This window comes from Bufo bufo, chromosome 3 (genome assembly GCF_905171765.1).
Source record: "Bufo bufo chromosome 3, aBufBuf1.1, whole genome shotgun sequence".
NCBI lineage: Eukaryota > Metazoa > Chordata > Amphibia > Anura > Bufonidae > Bufo > Bufo bufo.
In genome coordinates, this window is record NC_053391.1 from 235,298,396 (window position 1) to 235,317,788 (window position 19,393).

Consider the following 19,393-nt stretch of genomic DNA (forward strand, 5'->3'; position numbering starts at 1 on the left):
CACCCCTAGGTAGGGACGTCCAGAGCCTCCATAACGGGGAAAAGTTCCGGACGGGGCTGCCCTTCTAAGGACACTGACTCCATATTTAGGGGGTCATTAGGATGTACTAGTCCGGACAAGGGTATGCTACAGCAAGTCTTATCCATCCTGGCTCCATTATAGATAGTTGTTACGTGCTTATTCCGCTACTGGAGGTGTTCAAGCAACTTTACTTACCGGTAAGACCAATCCAATTTATTGCTGGTAGTTTTCTGACATTTTGGCTCCAGCATTGTGGATTATTTGCATCTACACCCAGGTATATGTGTCCCAGGTAACTGGATGCATTTATGTTGGTTTGTGGCACATATTGTTTGGTATGCACACATGTTTTTTGTGGATGGTGTCTGCTATATGCATTTTTAGACTTATTTTGGATTAAAAGTTAAAGGCTATGTACACTTTCAGAGGCAATTTTTGTTTATGATTGCATTTTACTTATATTTTTTATAAAAATGATATTTTCAAATGGCCTTTGTTAAAAAAAATATTGAGCCCTTCTGTCACAAAGGGCTAACAGTTTGTCTAACTGTTTAAAATATTGAGCCCTTCTGTCACAAAGGGTTAACAGTTTTTCTAACTGTGTGACTGGAACTTTCACTTTCTGCCATCATCTAATAAACCTCATCTCTAAACTACTAAGAGGTCAAATACACCTATTTAAGCCACATTCTTATCAGTAAGATAAAAACTGAGCTATAATGAGTGTTTGTAAAGTCAGAGAGCAGAGATAAGGACACCATCAGCTCCCCAACTGACGGAAAAGAGAGAAAATCCAGAGTCTGCTACTAGAACATCTCAGCTCTGTACAGAAAAAAGGCTCCATATTTTTTATAAAGACCAATTGAAAAAAATACTATTATCTCAAAATAAGTACAATACAATAATTAAAAAAATTGCCCCCAAAGGTGTATATAGCCTTTAAGTTTTATTATTTCCACTACCTCCCTCTGTAGGCTAATTTCATTGTTCTGGTAGATTTTACAGGATGATACATAATTTTACCCCTTACTGTTCTAGATCCATAGTATGGCAGTCATAGCTGTCTACTACTTTACCTCCATATGCCTTTAATTTCAGAAAGAGGCATTTCAATAGGATTCTGTTGAATCCAGCAGAAAAAATAATGTGGCATGCTCCATTGGAGTATCATGTCTTAGTACTATGCATTATGAAAAGCCATCAAGCATTGCATCTAGAAGAGAATATACAATACTATGCAAAAAAGAGGCACCATATGGCAGCACACAGAGTACCTATAAACAGAAACACTAATCATTCTTAATGTTGTTAGAGGATAACATAAGGCAAGTTCAGTTCTCTATGTAAGAAATTTCATGGCTTGTATAATGTACAGAAAATGACAATCTTCTCTCAAGTATTGAGTTATGCTACATTAGCATGTCACAGCTGTCACGGTCTCGGTGTGTTTCGCCGTGACACGATAGTCGTGCATGCTGGTTGCCTGGGGCAACGTGTGGTTTGTTCGGCATGTGTGTGAACTGCTCCTGATTCCTCTCTCCCTTCCCTGGCTGGTGCGTGTGGAGTTAACTACCTGGCTGGGTGTGGTCACTAGGTGCTTCTTATGCCTGTGGCTGGAGGCCAGGAGTCAGTTGTACTCCAGCCTTGGTGTGTGCTGGAGTTATGCTCTTGGTCTGGATGTTCCATCTTTCCAGTGTGAGGGCCACCTAGTGGGACATCAATGTCATCCCTTTGTTATGTCGTCTTCCCTTCCTTACATGTCTCTTTGTATGGTGTGAGTTATGTTTGGGGTTTCATTGTATGTCTAGTTGTTGTTTCATGTCTGGTCTCTTGGTGTTTGTAGTCTGTCTTTGTCTGTACCTCCGGAAGGGGGTGTCAGGGTTCCCTGGAGGGGGAATCACATATCAGTGTGCAGCTCTGCTGGGGCCGCCATGCATCCTGTCCGCATGGGGGTCCGGTCTTCGTTGTTGCCGCGGCAGGTAAGTGTGAGTTGTTTCTGGGCTCTTACCTGCCGATTCAGTAGCTGTGCACTGCCTGTCCCTTCCCTTGCAGCTAGGCCAGTGAGACTCCTGTTCATCCGTCTCTGGGATGAACAGGTCGTCTCAGCCCTTTCTTTGTTTCAGGGATTGTCAGGGTGATTCAGGGCCCAGATTCCTGTGTATGAGCCCACCTACCATCTGGGTCAGCTCATACCTTGAGGAATAAGGGCAAAGATTATGGATGCAATAGGAGGTGACCTGCTCCCTTGTCCCCAGTGTCCTGGCCTAGTAGCTATCTTGTCTGCTCCTCATTGTACGGTAGGGAGTTTCCCCCACTCCCCACCGTGACATAGCATGACCGTATTATCAATGTGTGTCTGACACAGACCCATTTATTTTTTTTGTTTTTGTGCTCTCTGCATCCAATAATAGAACATGTTCTATTCTTGTCCGTTTTGCTGACAAGACAAGAATAGGCATTTTTTACAATTGCCAGGATTTGTGGAGTGTGAAAATGTGGGACTCACTCGCCTGTATCCTTACTTTGTGGATCTGCGATTTGTGGGCTGCAAAATGGATACGGTCATCTGAATGTAGTCTTAATGAAATCTTTTTCTGGACCATGTTATCTACATATTTTTCTTTTATCTCTTTTAGTGCAATCATGTCCTCCACCACCAGATACTGCAAATGGACATTATTATCCAGAAAGAGAGGAGTATACCTATCTTGATTCTGTAAAATATGTATGCAGTGGAAATCTGGCTCTTATAGGTCAACATAGCATTTCCTGTACAGAGGAAGGACAGTGGAGTTCTCAAGCCCCAGAATGCAGAGGTTAGATATGTCTTCACAATGCAGTAAAGATAATGTTTACTAGAATAGAAATGAATAATTAACATGTTTTTTAATTGCACCAGTAATTTACCATATCTTGTATTTGAAAATTTAGAAAATTCTCTGTGGAGTGCAATTGGAAAACAAACAAACAAACAAACAAACAAACAAATAATTCATCCCTGGTTTTGGGGGTTACAGTGTTCTCTATGTGCTAAAAATGACATGATCACCTTTAGAGACAAGTGAAGTTTTAAAAAATTTGATTCGGCCAATTTGCCAAACTTCGACAACAAATTTGATTAGTTCCGAATTAATTTGTCACAAATCGCGATAAATTAGGTATACCCAGGCCATTCTGTCTAATCATATTCATCCCACTTGGTGGCCCAATCTCAGTGTGAAGGCTTAGAAGTTAAACTACAGGCAGAGTGTATTGCCGTGTGCATTAGGTTCTAGTGCAGCGACATTCATAGTTAATCCATTCTGTAGGTACTGTCTACATCACTGTGCAGTGCACCAAGATTCATTGATTATCACTTCTGTTTAACAAAAAGAAAAGCTTACAGCACCCTTCAGTAAGGCTGGGTTCACACTTGAGCGTTTTGCAAATTTTTACAAATTTTTAGTAAATTTGGTATTTTTTTTTATAAATAAAAATGAAATGTTTGACTAAATTTTACCACTGTCATGAAGTACACTATGTGACGAGAAAACAGTGTCAGAATGGCCTGGATAAGTCAAAGCGTTTTAAAGTTATTACCACATAAAGTGACACATGTCAGATTTGCTAAGGCTACTTTCACACTAGCGTTGTTTAAATCCGGCGTTCAATTCCGACATCGGAACTGCCCGCCGGATCCGGAAAAACGTGTGAAAACTGATTACATTTGAATCCTGATCAGGATTTTGTTCACAATGAAAAAATGCATTGGAAAAAATGGATCCGCCATTTATGGACTTTAACTTTTTTTTCAAATTTTTCGGGTTTAACATGCAAAAACCGGATCCGGTTTGACTGAACACACAGCGCCGGATCCGGCGTTAATGCAAGTCAATGGGAAAAAGACCGGATCCGGCGTTCAGTCAAAGTGTTCAGGATTTTTGGCCGGAGGTAAAAATACAACATGGTACGGTTTTCTGAAAAGCCTGATCAGTCAAAGAGACTGAACTGAAGACATCCTGATGCATCCTGAACGGATTACTCTTCATTCAGAATGCATTAGGATAAAACTGATCAGTTATTTTCTGGATTTGAGCCCCAGGACGGAACTCAGCGCCGGAAAAGAAAAACGCTAGTGTGAAAGTACCCTAAAAATGGCCTGGTCCTTAAGGTGAAAAAATGGCAGGGTCCTTAAGAGGTTAAAAATAAACCAAAACAAGTTCACTTTTCACCTCTGTATTCTCCAAATATATAAATGAAAGATATAAATAATAACCAAGATCATTTATATTAAGTATAATATTTTATTAAAGTTCACAAAAATCCATTAAAATTTATTAAAAACAACATCAGAAGGTACCACATACTGTACATATATTGATTATCATGTAATTCTTAGTATAAATAGGGGTAGCATAACAGTAGGTAACTATGCATAATATAAGTACTATACCATAAATTCATCAATACACAAAATCAGATATTGCTAAATGAGTGGTATAGCCATATGGAATCTTTATGAATAAGATCATAGTGTGCTGTATAGCAAACCAAATCAATAAACATTGAGAAAAAACACAGATATTCATACAATCTACAGAATCCCAGTACAGCATTATGTGCAAGTAGAAAATTGTAATATGATTATCGTAGCAATTCATTAATGAAAGTAGGAACATACTACATGTGGTTCTCCTCAGACTCCAACACATTTTGCCCCAACAGCCTCTTCTTGTAAAAGAGATATATCTGTTTTATAGGTATTGACAGTTAAATTTAACTTTGGAAGTATCAAGAGATTGTTTGTTTTCTCCACAGCTAGGAAAACAAAGTTAATTTGGGTAAAGGGAGGAGGAATGCCTGTTAATTTCCTGTTGAAGACAGCTTCTCAGGGGTTCTTAATCAAACTATGACCTGTGAGGGTAAGGGCCTGGGCTATACTGCGACTTTTTGTAGCGCAGCTTAACTTTTGAAAGTCAGCTGCAGTCTATTCATCTAAGTGCATTTATTTGGACTGCAGCTGTTGGTAAATAGTTAAATACAATCAGTTGCGCTACAAAGAGTCAGTGTAGCCTCACCCTAAGGCCTATTGCACACGACCGTATGGCTTTTTCAGTGTTTTCCGGTCCGTTTTTCACGGATCCGTTGTTCCGTTTTTTGTTTCTGTTGTGGTTCCGTTTTTCCGTTCAGTTTTTCCGTATGGCATATACAGTATACAGTAATTACATAGATAAAATTGGGCTGGGAATAACATTTTCAATAGATGGTTCCGCAAAAAACGGAACGGAAACGGAAGACATACGGATGCATTTCCGTATGTGTTCCGTTTTTTTTGCGGACCTATTGACTTGAATGGAGCCACGGAACGTGATTTGCGGGCAATAAAAGGACATGTTCTATGTTAGAACGGAAAAACGGAAATACGGAAACGGAATGCATACGGAGTACATTCTGTTTTTTTTGCGGAACCATTGAAATGAAAGGTTCCGTATACGGAACGCAAAAAACGGCCAGTAAACGGGAAAGAAAAACGGCCGTGTGCAGGAGGCCTTAGAATAAGAAAATATGCACACACCCAAAGCCTCTGCACTCTATGACAAAGCCATATAGACCTTGTCTTCCAGTACCTGACACCCCCTAAGACACCTGAAAGAGTATCCTGCAACTGCCTTGACAATACACACAGGAGTGAAGCCCATTAGTATTAGAGTATCAGTAGCCCATTAGTATTAGAGGATTAAATTTCAATCCTTGGGGGTAATAGGATATTACAACAGATTGGGATTAAAGGAAAAAAAGGTGATATTAATTTGGCAGAATATTTGATAGAATTCCAAATCTGAATGGAATGAGTTAAGATTGGATTGGTAATTAATAGAGATGAGTGAATTTCCCAAAATTTATTTCAGGTCTAATTCAGTTGACTTCAATCATCGACTATTGCTCCACCTGTGGTCAGGGCCGTCTTTAACCACTTAAGGACCACAGGTTTATAACCCCCTAGTGACCAGGCCCTTTTTTACAAATCGGCACTCCACAACTTTAACGGTTTATTGCTCGGTCATGCAACTTACCAGCCAAATGAATTTTACCTCCTTTTCTTCTCACTAATAGAGCTTTCATTTGCTGGTATTTCATTGCTGCTGACATTTTTACTTTTTTTGTTATTAATCGAAATTTACAGATTTTTTTGCAAAAAAAATTCATTTTTCACTTTCAGTTGTAAAATTTTTCAAAAAAACGACATCCATATATAAATTTTTCTTTAAATTTATTGTTCTACATGTCTTTGATAAAAAAAAAATGTTTGGGTAAAAAAAAATGGTTTGGGTAAAAGCTATAGCGTTTGAAGCAGCTCTGACTTTCTGAGCACCTGTCATGTTTCCTGAGGTTCTACAATGCCCAGACAGTAGAAAAACCCCACAAATGACCCCATTTCGGAAAGTAGACACCCTAAGGTATTCTCTGATGGGCATAGTGAGTTCATAGAACTTTTTATTTTTTGTCACAAGTTAGCGGAAAATTATGATTTTTTTTTTTTCCTTACAAAGTCTCATATTCCACTAACTTGTGACAAAAAATAAAAACTTCCATGAACTCACTAGGCCCATCACGAAATACCTTGGGGTGTCTTCTTTCCAAAATGGGGTCACTTGTGGGGTAGTTATACTGCCCTGGCAATTTAGGGGCCCTAATGTGTGGGAAGTAGTTTGAAATCAAAATGTGTAAAAAATGACCTGTGAAATCCTAAGGCCTCTTTCACACGGGCGTTGCTGAAAAATGCGCGGGTGCGTTGCGGGAACACCCGCGATTTTTCCGCGCGAGTGCAATACATTGTAATGCGTTTTGCACTCGCGTGAGAAAAATCGTGCGTGTTTGGTACCCAAACCCGAACTTCTTCACAGAAGTTCGGGCTTGGGATCGGTGTTCTGTGGATTGTATTATTTTCCCTTATAACATGGTTATAAGGGAAAATAATAGCATTCTGAATACAGAATGAAAAGTAAAATAGCACTGGAGGGGTTAAAAAAAATAAAAAATAATTTAACTCACCTTAATCCACTTGATAGCGCAGCCGGCATCTGCTTCTGTATTCTTTTCTTTAGGACCTGGCTAAAGGACCTTCGATGACGTCACTCCGGTCATCACATGGTACGTCACATGATCTTTTACCATGGTGAATCACCATGGTAAAAGATCATGTGACGTACCATGTGATGACCGGAGTGACGTCATCCCAGGTCCTTAAACTATAGTTAATGCTCTCCACAGGTCCTATACAGTAAAAGAGTCAGACGGAGATGCCGGGCATCGCGAGCAAGTGGATTAAGGTGAGTTAAATGATTTTTTTTTTTTTAACCCCTCCAGCCCTGTTATAAGGGAAAATAATAAGGTTCGGGTCTCCATCCCGATCGTCTCCTAGCAACCGTGCGTGAAAATCGCACCGCATCCGCACTTGCTTGCGGATGCTTGCGATTTTCACGCAACCCCATTCATTTCTATGGGGCCTGCGTTACGTGAAAAACGCACAAAGAGGAGCATGCTGCGATTTTCACGCAACGCAAAAGTGATGCGTGAAAATCACCGCTCGTGTGCACAGCCCCATAGAAATGAATGGGTCGGTATTCAGTGCGGGTGCAATGCGTTCACCTCCCGCATCGCATCCGCGCGGAATACTCGCTCGTGTGAAAGGGGCCTAAAGGTGCTCTTTGGAATGTGGGCCCGTTTGCCCACCTAGGCTGCAAAAAAGTGTCACACATCTGGTATCGCCGTACTCAGGAGAAGTTGGGCAATGTGTTTTGGGGTGTCATTTTACATATACCCATGCTGGGTGAGAGAAATATCTCGGCAAAAGACAACTTTTCCCATTTTTTTATACAAAGTTGGCATTTGACCAAGATATTTATCTCACCCAGCATGGGTATATGTAAAATGACACCCCAAAACACATTGCCCAACTTCTCCTGAGTACAGCGATACCAGATGTGTGACACTTTTTTGCAGACTAGATGCGCAAAGGGGCCCAAATTCCTTTTAGGAGGGCATTTTTAGGCATTTGGATCCCAGACCTCTTCTCATGCTTTTAGGGCCCCTAAAATGCCAGGGCAGTATAAATACCCCACATGTGACCCCATTTTGGAAAGAAGACACCCCAAGGTATTCAATGAGGGGCATGGCGAGTTCATAGAATTTTTTTTTTTTTTGGCACAAGTTAGCGGAAATATATATATATTTTTTTCTCACAAAGTCTCTTTCCGCTAACTTGGCACAAAAATTTCAATCTTTCATGGACTCAATATGCCCCTCAGCGAATACCTTGGGGTGTCTTCTTTCCGAAATGGGGTCACATATGGGGTATTTACACTGCCCTGGCATTTTAGGGGCCCTAAAGCGTGAGAAGTCTGGAATATAAATGTCTAAAAATTTTTACACATTTGGATTCCGTGAGGGGTATGGTGAGTTCATGTGAGATTTTATTTTTTGACACAAGTTAGTGGAATATGAGACTTTGTAGCCTTACAAGGGGGTGATCAATGACAGGGGGGTGATCAGGGAGTCTATATGGGGTGATCACCCCCCTGTAAGGCTCCATTCAGACGTCCGTATATGTTTTGCAGATCCGATCTATGTATCCGTGGATACGTAAAAAACATATGGCCGTCTGAATGGAGCCTTACAGGGGGGTGATCAATGACAGGGGGGTGATCAGGGAGTCTATATGGGGTGATTACCCCCCTGTCATTGATCACCCCCCTGTAAGGCTCCATTTAGACGTCCGTATGTGTTTTGCGGATCCGGTCCATGTATCCGTGGATCCGTAAAAAACATACGGACGTCTGAATGGAGCCTTACAGGGGGGTGATCAATGACAGGGGTGTGATCAGGGAGTCTATATGGGGTGATCAGGGGTTAATAAGGGGTTAATAAGTGACAGGGGGGGTGTAGTGTAGTGGTGTTTGGTGCTACTTATTACAGAGCTGCCTGTGTCCTCTGGTGGTCGATCCAAGCAAAAGGGACCGACAGAGGACCAGGCAGCAGGTATATTAGACGCTGTTATCAAAACAGCGTCTAATATACCTGTTAGGGGTTAAAAAAATCGCATCTACAGCCTGCCAGCGAACGATCGCTGCTGGCAGGCTGTAGATCCACTCGCTCACCTTCCGATCCTGTGAACGCGCGCGCCTGTGTGCGCGCGTTCAGAGGAAATCTCGGCACGGATATTGGCGTTAGTGTGACCTGGGAGCGCCGCAGCAATCACGCCTTTCGGCGTTAACGAGACGGGAGGTGGTTAATATTGATTGGACCCTGGGCAAGAATTTACTTGGGCCCCCTGGATCCCGCCTTCCCACACCCTAGCATGAAATCACTAATCAATGCATTCCTATAAGGAGTGTTTAGCGTGAATGCCAGTGTTGCACGTTGTGCAACACTGGACTAGGAAGCACCTCTAGTGGCCGTCTGAGTGGCTACTAGATATGATCCTTGGCAGTAATTTGAATACTGCCTTTTTTTCTGAAAAGGCAATGTTTACATTTAAAAAGCATGCAGAGACATGCTATATACACCAGAACTACTACGTTTAAATGTTGTGGTTCGGGTGACTATAGTGTCCATTATTATAGAGGAAAAAAAAAGAATCAGCACAAAAGTATCAAATAAAATTGCTGTATCATTATTCAAAAAATTAAAAAAGCACAAATTCTGACACAGATATATAATATTTTGCAGATTTTTTTTACAATATGAAGATAGTACTGTACTACTAACCCCTCCATCCCCCTCCCTCCTCCTTCTCCACCCCCCTTCTCCACCCCCTTCCTCAACCACCCAGCACCCTTACTCAGATAAAACAATTAATATATATATATATATATATATATATATATATATATATACATACACACACACAGTCGGGTCCATAAATATTGGGACATCTACACAATTCTAACATTTTTGGCTCTATACACTACCACAATGGATTTGCAATGAAACAAACAAGATGTGCCTTATCTGCAGACTGTCAGCTTTAATTTGAGGTTATTTATATCCAAATCAGGTGAATGGTGTAGGAATTACAACAGTTTGCATATGTGCCTCCCACTTGTTAAGGGACCAAAAGTAATGGGTTAATTGGCTTCTCAGCTGTTCCATGGCCAGGTGTGTGTTAATCCCTCATTATCCCAATTACAATGAGCAGATAAAAGGTCCAGAGTTCATTTCAAGTGTGCCATTTGCATTTGGAATCTGTTGCTGTTAACTCTCAAGATGAGATCCAAAGAGCTGTCACTATCAATGAAGCAAGCCATCATTAGGCTGAAAAAACAAAACAAACCCATCAGAGAGATAGCAAAAACATTAGGTGTGGCCAAAACAACTGCTTGGAACATTCTTAAAAAGAAGGCACTCACCGGTGAGCTCAGCAACACCAAAAGACCCTGAGGACCACGGAAAACAACTGTGGTGGATGACCGAAGAATTCTTTCCCTGGTGAAGAAAACACCCTTTACAACAGTTGGCCAGATCAAGAACACTCTCCAGGAGGTAGGTGTATGTGTGTCAAAGTCAACAATCAAGAAAAGACTTCACCAGAGTGAATACAGAGGTTTCACCACAAGATGTAAACCATTGGTGAGCCTCAAAAACTGGAAGGCCAGATTAGAGTTTGCTAAACGATATCTAAAAAAGCCTTCACAGTTCTGTAACAACATCCTATGGACAGATTAGAGCAATATCAAGCTGTACCAGAGTTATGGGAAGAGAATAGTATGGAGAAGGAAAGGAACTGCTCATGATCCGAAGCATACCACCTCATCAGTGAAGCATGGTGGTGGTAGTGTCAAGGCGTGGGCATGTATGGCTGCCAATGGAACTGGTTCTCTTGTATTTATTGATGTGACTGCTGACAAAAGCAGCAGGATGAATTCTAAAGTGTTTCTGCCAATATTATCTGCTCATATTCAGCCAAATGCTTCAGAATTCATTGGACGGTGCTTCACAGTGCAGATGGACAATGACCCAAAGCATACTGCAAAAGCAACCAAAGAGTTTTTTAAGGGAAAGAAGTGGATTGTTATGAAATGGCCAAGTCAATCACCTGACCTGAATCCGATTGAGCATGCATTTCACTTGCTGAAGACAAAACTGAAGGGAAAATGCCCCAAGAACAAGCAAGAACTGAAGACAGTTGCAGTAGAGGCCTGGCAGAGCATCACCAGGGATAAAACCCAGCGTCTGGTGATGTCTATGCATTCCATACTTCAGACTGTAATTGACTGCAAAGGATTTGCAACCAAGTATCAAAAAGTGAAAGTTTGATTTATGATTATTATTCTGTCCCATTATTTTTGGTCCCTTAGCAAGTGGGAGGCACATATGCAAACTGTTGTAATTCCTACACCGTTCACCTGATTTGGATGTAAATACCCTCAAATTAAAGCTGACCGTCTGCAGTTAAAGCACATCTTGTTTGTTTCATTTCAAATCCATTGTGGTGGTGTATAGAGCCATAAATGTTAGAATTGTGCGGATGTCCCAATATTTTTGGACCCGACTGTGTGTGTGTGTGTGTGTGTGTGTATATATATATATATATATATATATATATATATATATATATATATATATATATATATATATATATATATATTATAGCTTACAGTGAATTACTGTAAATACTTACAGTTCTGAAGACTGCAGCAGGATCAGTGCTCTGGGCAGCTGGGCTCAGGGCTGGAAGTGGGCACCGCTCTGCAGTTCAGTGCCTCCGCGCGGCGTACGGAAAGGGCAAGGGAGGTCGGGAGGAGGAGCAAGCACCTAATTCCTTCACTATGCGAGCCATGCCGCTCACATAGTGAAGGATAGGATTAGGAAATGGAGCCGGTGGAGCGGAGACAAGATATTTTACGACAATGTCATTCAATTTGTGGGCAGTGGCCAGCGGGGCTAAAGAGGTAGCTGTCTTGGGCCACCCAGGAACAACTGGGCTGGGGGCATCTGCCCCTTTTCCCCCTCGTTAAAAATGGCCCTGCCTGTAGTATACCACGACCTGATTCAGAACCTCACTCAGGCTCCACAATTATATCCAGATAATTCACTCAGCAGGAGTTCCGTACAGTATTAGAATGTATTGGATCCGATGAGCCGAAGTTATTGCTTCACGAAGTCTCGCGAGACTTCGCGTAATAACTTCATAAATTACTTTATACTGTAAAAAAAAATTGCCCGAACTCAGGTTCAATTCCAAGCGGTACTTTGGAATAGAACCAGAGTTCAGGAAATGTTTTTTTTACAGTAAAAATTAATTTATGAAGTTATTGCTTGAAGTCTTCCGAGACTTCACGAAGCAATAACTTTGGCTCCTGCTCCGTACAGTATTAGAACAAAGTTTTATGCGAATTGACTTCGGATGTTCCATCCGAAGTCGATTCGCTCATCCCTAGTTATAACCATGCATTTTAAATACAATCTCTTTCCATCATCATCATTTCACATTTACATATATTCATTAGAGATGAGCGAATCGAAGTTGACAAAGTGTAATTCGATCCGAATATCTGGAAAAATTTGATTCGCACCAAATCCGAATTTCCTCATGCTTCATGGTAACGAATCACATTTTTTCCTAAAATGGCTGCTGCACGTGTGAGGACATGGAGCAAGGAACTCTGGGAAGGCAGGATCACCCATAATGCCATGCATTCAGCCAGTCAGCAGCCAGCCAGCCAGCCCTGTGATGTCACAGCCCTATAAATAGTGTCAGCCATCTTGGATTCTGCCATTTTCCAGTGAACTTAGTGCAGGGAGAGATGTCAGCAGGCGCTAGGGACAGTGTTAGGCTACTTTCATACTGGCGTTTCTGGGTCCGCCTGTGAGATCCGTTTCAAAGCTCTCACAAGCGGCCCAAAACGGATCAGTTCAGCCCCAATGCATTCTGAATGGATAAGGATCCGTTCAGAATGCATCAGTTTGCCTCCGTTCAGCCTCCATTCTGCTCTGGAGGCGGACACCAAAACGCTGCTTGCAGCGTTTTGATGTCCGTCTGACGAAACTGAGCCAAACGGATCCGTCCTGACTTACAATGTAAGTCAATGGGGACAGATCCGTTTTTACTGACACAATATGGTGCAATTGAAAACGGATCCGCCTCCCATTGACTTTCAATGTAAGTCAAAACGGATCCGTTTGCATTATCATGAAAAAAATAAAATAAAAAAGCGTTTGCCTTTTAGGTGCGGATCCGTCTGTGCAGATACCAGATGGATCCGCACCTAAATGCAGGTGTGAAAGTAGCCTTAGAAAATACTTAATTGTGCTAAAAAAAATATTTTCTAGTGCAGGGAAAGATTATTCAAGGTGTAGGGAAAGGATAGGGAGGAATCATTCCACAGCATTTCTGTTGAACAGGCTTCAGTTGGGGAGGTTACAGCCTTGGTAATAGCAACAATCCTATTACACCTTGCTGCACTGACTGGGCACCCAAATTGCCATTGTACAGCTCTAATTCCAGTAAACCATTCTTGTTATTGGAGTGTTATAGCCATTAACAGGGTTTATTACAAGGAAATATTTCTACATCTTGAACAAAAGTGTATGGACGAGCACTCTACCAATTGGCACACATTTATTATGGGAAATAAAATAATATAATTGGCTAGCAGTATAAAACTTATAAAACAGCACAATAAAATACAAGTACATCAATAAAACCACAATGGGGTAATTGGTTGTAATTGGTTATAATGGATGTCCAAACAATCCTATGACAGAGATTGTGTATGAGGCCTTCTGTTGTGGCCTATGTGTCCATAGGAAACCAATAGGTCCCTGGATGGATATAAATGATGTAAATATAACTCCACCGGTTCTGGCAGTCTACCAGTATTTGATATATCAGGTAGTAGTCCCGTAACATACAATGATGTTATAGACAGGAGTGAGATAAAGATGAAGATGAACTTGCCGGCTGTTCAGCCGCTTACCTCCCCTTCGTATGTAACTTCAGTCCTGCGGTTTGCTCAGACTAAACAAATGGGGCACATCGGGTACGGCGTCTCACGTTGCTGTGCTCAATAACCGGACTTGTCGACTATTGTGTCGCTTACCTCTTCATATGGATAATACACTTTAGTTCTGCAGTGGAGCAGATGGTATAGGGAGCCGGCGTCTCACAATGCTCTATTTGGTATCCGCGTTGGATACTTGCGGAGTAGCACTTGCGTCACTTCCTGTATGGTCCGGTAGTGACGTATTCCTTGTGTTTCGTCCGATGATTCCGAGCTGCAATTTTTTGATGTTTAATTTTGCAGATATCAAAGTCCTGTCTGCATGGATCCGAATCAAATTTTTGAAAAATTCGCTCATCTCTAATATTCATTAATAGCTTCAATCTTCACAAATGTACAGTACAGACCAAAAGTTTGGACACACCTTCTCATTCAAAGAGTTTTCTTTATTTTCATGACTATGGAAATTGTAGATTCACACTGAAGGCATCAAAACTATGAATTAACACATGTGGAATTATATACATAACAAACAAGTGTGAAACAACTGAAAATATGTCATATTCTAGGTTCTTCAAAGTAGCCACCTTTTGCTTTGATTACTGCTTTGCACACTCTTGGCATTTTCTTGATGAGCTTCAAGAGGTAGTCCCCTGAAATGGTTTTCACTTCACAGGTGTGCCCTATCAGGTTTAATAAGTGGGATTTCTTGCCTTATAAATGGAGTTGGGACCATCAGTTGCGTTGAGGAGAAGTCAGGTGGATACACAGTTGATAGTCCTACTGAATAGACTGTTAGAATTTGTATTATGGCAAGAAAAAAGCAGCTAAGTAAAGAAAAACGAGTGGCCATCATTACTTTAAGAAATGAAGGGCAGTCAGTCAGCCGAAAAATTGGGAAAACTTTGAAAGTAAGGGCTATTTGACCATGAAGGAGAGTGATGGGGTGCTGCGCCAGATGACCTGGCCTCCACAGTCACCGGACCTGAACCCAATCGAGATGGTTTGGGGTGAGCTGGACCGCAGAGTGAAGGCAAAAGGGCCAACAAGTGCTAAGCATCTCTGGGAACTCCTTCAAGACTGTTGGAAGACCATTTCAGGTGACTACCTCTTGAAGCTCATCAAGAGAATGCCAAGAGTGTGCAAAGCAGTAATCAAAGCAAAAGGTGGCTACTTTGAAGAACCTAGATTATGACATATTTTCAGTTGTTTCACAATTCTTTGTTATGTATATAATTCCACATGTGTTAATTCATAGTTTTGATGCCTTCATAGTCATGAAAATAAAGAAAACTCTTTGAATGAGAAGGTGTGTCCAAACTTTTGGTCTGTACTGTACATAAAATATTTATGTTGCATTTAAAACCAGTTACTGAGATACTGATTATAGTTGTGGTTTTAAATGCAACATAATTATTTTATGTACGTTTGTGAAAATTGAAGCTATTAATGAATATATGTAAATGTGAAATGATGATGATGGAAAGAGATTGTATTTAAAGTGCATGGTTATAACCCACAAGCACGCATGATTAAGGGGACGTGACCCCCGAAACGTCGCGCAGCATGGGGTAACAATCAGTTCAGCTCTCTCAGGATTACTATGCATTATAGCGATTTATTTATATGAAAATGGACGAAAAAATACAAGCAAAGCTTCAAAAGAGTGAGTATTATTTATACCTCACGAATAACCTTTTAAACAAGATTAATATGACTAACTGGATTATGTGGATCCAATTCAGTTGAAATGCCAGCAGATTTGATTCGGTTAAAATAAATTCGACCCAAATCAAAACTGCCCCAGTTGTCCTGAAAAAGTAATGTAGGACACTTTGGGGTGTTTATTTACAACTAAAGCCTATTTGTATATACCCAATTTTTATTGTAACTGTAAAATAGCAGATGCAAAGTTAATTGGTACATGCGAGATCAATCCCAAAAACTTCATGTTCGTTGGAAGCCGAAGTTTTGGGGAAAAACAAATTCAATTAGTTTGTAATCATTTCCCTCATCTGTAGTGATAAAATAACCTGGGGGGGGGGGGGTGCTCCAGTGTCTACAGGATTAATTAGAGAGGAGGTTTTACAGAAGCATGATAAAGAGCTAGTTGAGCCACCTGATAATTTTTTTGTCACATTGAGGAACTGAGCCCACCCTGGGATTTATGCTGATAGAAAATGGCCCTGTTGACTCTAGGGATACCACTACTGTAGACATATGTATTTATCAACGTCTGGAAAATCCAGAGATAATGATTCGGGGGGAGCAGGCGAAAAAGTTATAGTAATTCAGGCAAAAACAACATTTTTAGAGCATGAACCCGGCCCAGCCATGGAATGTGATATTTACCCTGGTCTTCCAAAATAGCTACAATACACCTTAGAGCTTACTAAACCCATCCTGTCATTCCCATCCCTGTTGAAGGTGTTGGACTCTTTCTCCACAGCCAAAGGGCTCTTACCAGTCCTCATAAGTCCTCTTTACAGTCTGACAACTCTCCGCTAGAATATATTCTGGGTAGTCCTACGTTCCCTCCGAGACACCAAGCACACACACTTGCCTGGTGGAATGTTACCCATTCATTTTTCTTTTCATTTATCTTTTAATTTTGCTGTATTTTGTTATATACTGTTTCAAAACTTCAATAAATAACCTTTAAAACATAATACATCTTAGAAGAGAGGGTAAATGGCTAACTAGCTAATTCATCTAGCTGGTTGAATACCCTATGAAAAGAAAATTAAGACGGTAAAATCGTGACTGTTGTAGAGGGGAGTGAAATGTTTTGTGCATGAGACTTAGCATGCTTCTCCACTAGAACTGAGATTGATTGTTATGATTTTTTGAAAAACCAAATAAAAATTATCTGATTCAAAAAAAAAGAACTGAGATTGATCCAAAGTTGGATAAAACCCAAAGGACGCTGGCCAGGGAGATGAGAGAGGAAACAAGTTTCAGAATATTATCTAATATTAATATAAATATTAATTTATAAGTTACTGAGGATAATTCTAGGCCTCGTATATAGGATCATGGCAAACATGAATTGCTAATGTTTTGAGGGCTAAAACTAAGAGCAAGGGCAAAAGCAGACAAGCCTGATGGGTGCCGCAAGAGACATTAAAACTCAGAGGAAAATCCATTATAGTGCACTATAAAGAGTTTTCAACCAGGAGACAGAATGCAGAAGAAATCCCCATCTATCCAGTGACATAAAGAGGTGGTATGCCCAAGAAACTGTATCAAATGCCTTACTAATATGAAAGGAAAGAGACATTGCCCCAGTGCTCAGGGACGTACTGGAAACTTAAAGTGGCCCTGAAAAAAAAACTAAATGGTCCCATGTTGTAGGGGAGAACAAATTGACAGAAGGTGGGGCAACACAAATAGGCAGGGCCAGCAATTCCATAGCACAAAATACTGTCCCAGCAGAAACGTATACCACAGAGCAGCACTATATACTACCCCAAAAGCTGTCCTTCTGCTGTGGCCATCATTTAGATGCCATCATTTTCTGTGCTCCTCCAGTTGTCTCTGATTAAGATATGGAGCAGGGGCTTAGGAGGTGAGGTGCGAGCCACAGCAGTTGAATTCAGAGGGCATGTGCGGTTGCTGGTGGGGTACATGAGTTTCTGATTCTCACAGGGTTAATTACCGATGAGAGCTCAGTATGTACCTGGACAGCGGCAGAGAGGAGGGCTTGGGTGGCCCCACCAGAAATTCCCCTGTAAAGTCTATGGCCAATCCACCCCTGCCAGTGCTTCTACAGGGAGTGCAGAATTATTAGGCAAGTTGTATTTTTGAGGATTCATTTTATTATTGAACAACAACCATGTTCTCAATGAACCCAAAAAACTCATTAATATCAAAGCTGAATATTTTTGGAAGTAGTTTTTAGTTTGTTTTTAGTTTTAGCTATTTTAGGGGGATATCTGTGTGTGCAGGTGACTATTACTGTGCATAATTATTAGGCAACTTAAAAAAAAAATATATATACCCATTTCAATTATTTATTTTTACCAGTGAAACCAATATAACATCTCAACATTCACAAATATACATTTCTGACATTCAAAAACAAAACAAAAACAAATCAGTGACCAATATAGCCACCTTTCTTTGCAAGGACACTCAAAAGCCTGCCATCCATGGATTCTGTCAGTGTTTTGATCTGTTCACCATCAACATTGCGTGCAGCAGCAACCACAGCCTCCCAGACACTGTTCAGAGAGGTGTACTGTTTTCCCTCCTTGTAAATCTCACATTTGATGATGGACCACAGGTTCTCAATGGGGTTCAGATCAGGTGAACAAGGAGGCCATGTCATTAGATTTTCTTCTTTTATACCCTTTCTTGCCAGCCACGCTGTGGAGTACTTGGACGCGTGTGATGGAGCATTGTCCTGCATGAAAATCATGTTTTTCTTGAAGGATGCAGACTTCTTCCTGTACCACTGCTTGAAGAAGGTGTCTTCCAGAAACTGGCAGTAGGACTGGGAGTTGAGCTTGACTCCATCCTCAACACGAAAAGGCCCCACAAGCTCATCTTTGATGATACCAGCCCAAACCAGTACTCCACCTCCACCTTGCTGGCGTCTGAGTCGGACTGGAGCTCTCTGCCCTTTACCAATCCAGCCACGGGCCCATCCATCTGGCCCATCAAGACTCACTCTCATTTCATCAGTCCATAAAACCTTAGAAAAATCAGTCTTGAGATATTTCTTGGCCCAGTCTTGACGTTTCAGCTTGTGTGTCTTGTTCAGTGGTGGTCGTCTTTCAGCCTTTCTTACCTTGGCCATGTCTCTGAGTATTGCACACCTTGTGCTTTTGGGCACTCCAGTGATGTTGCAGCTCTGAAATATGGCCAAACTGGTGGCAAGTGGCATCTTGGCAGCTGCACGCTTGACTTTTCTCAGTTCATGGGCAGTTATTTTGCGCCTTGGTTTTTCCACACGCTTCTTGTGACCCTGTTGACTATTTTGAATGAAACGCTTGATTGTTCGATGATCACGCTTCAGAAGCTTTGCAATTTTAAGAGTGCTGCATCCCTCTGCAAGATATCTCACTATTTTTGACTTTTCTGAGCCTGTCAAGTCCTTCTTTTGACCCATTTTGCCAAAGGAAAGGAAGTTGCCTAATAATTATGCACACCTAATATAGGGTGTTGATGTCATTAGACCACACCCCTTCTCATTACAGAGATGCACATCACCTAATATGCTTAATTGGTAGTAGGCTTTCGAGCCTATACAGCTTGGAGTAAGACAACATGCATAAAGAGGATGATGTGGTCAAAATACTCATTTGCCTAATAATTCTGCACGCAGTGTATATTTACAGCAGAGCAACAGGTCGGAGACCCAGTGCACATTGTCCAAGGGTTGAAAT

General features: G+C 41.1%; 1 protein-coding gene across 5 annotated transcripts in view; it reads left to right on the top strand.

Moving 5' to 3' along the window:
- The window catches only part of LOC120995068 (C4b-binding protein alpha chain-like), a 694,048-nt gene that overhangs the window by 82,918 nt on the left and 591,737 nt on the right, over positions 1-19,393 (top strand). For all 5 annotated transcript variants that reach the window (XM_040424045.1, XM_040424047.1, XM_040424046.1 and 2 more), the window contains one exon: positions 2,658-2,837. In XM_040424045.1, the coding sequence (XP_040279979.1) occupies positions 2,658-2,837 (180 nt within the window). The remainder of the gene's footprint in view (positions 1-2,657; positions 2,838-19,393) is intronic.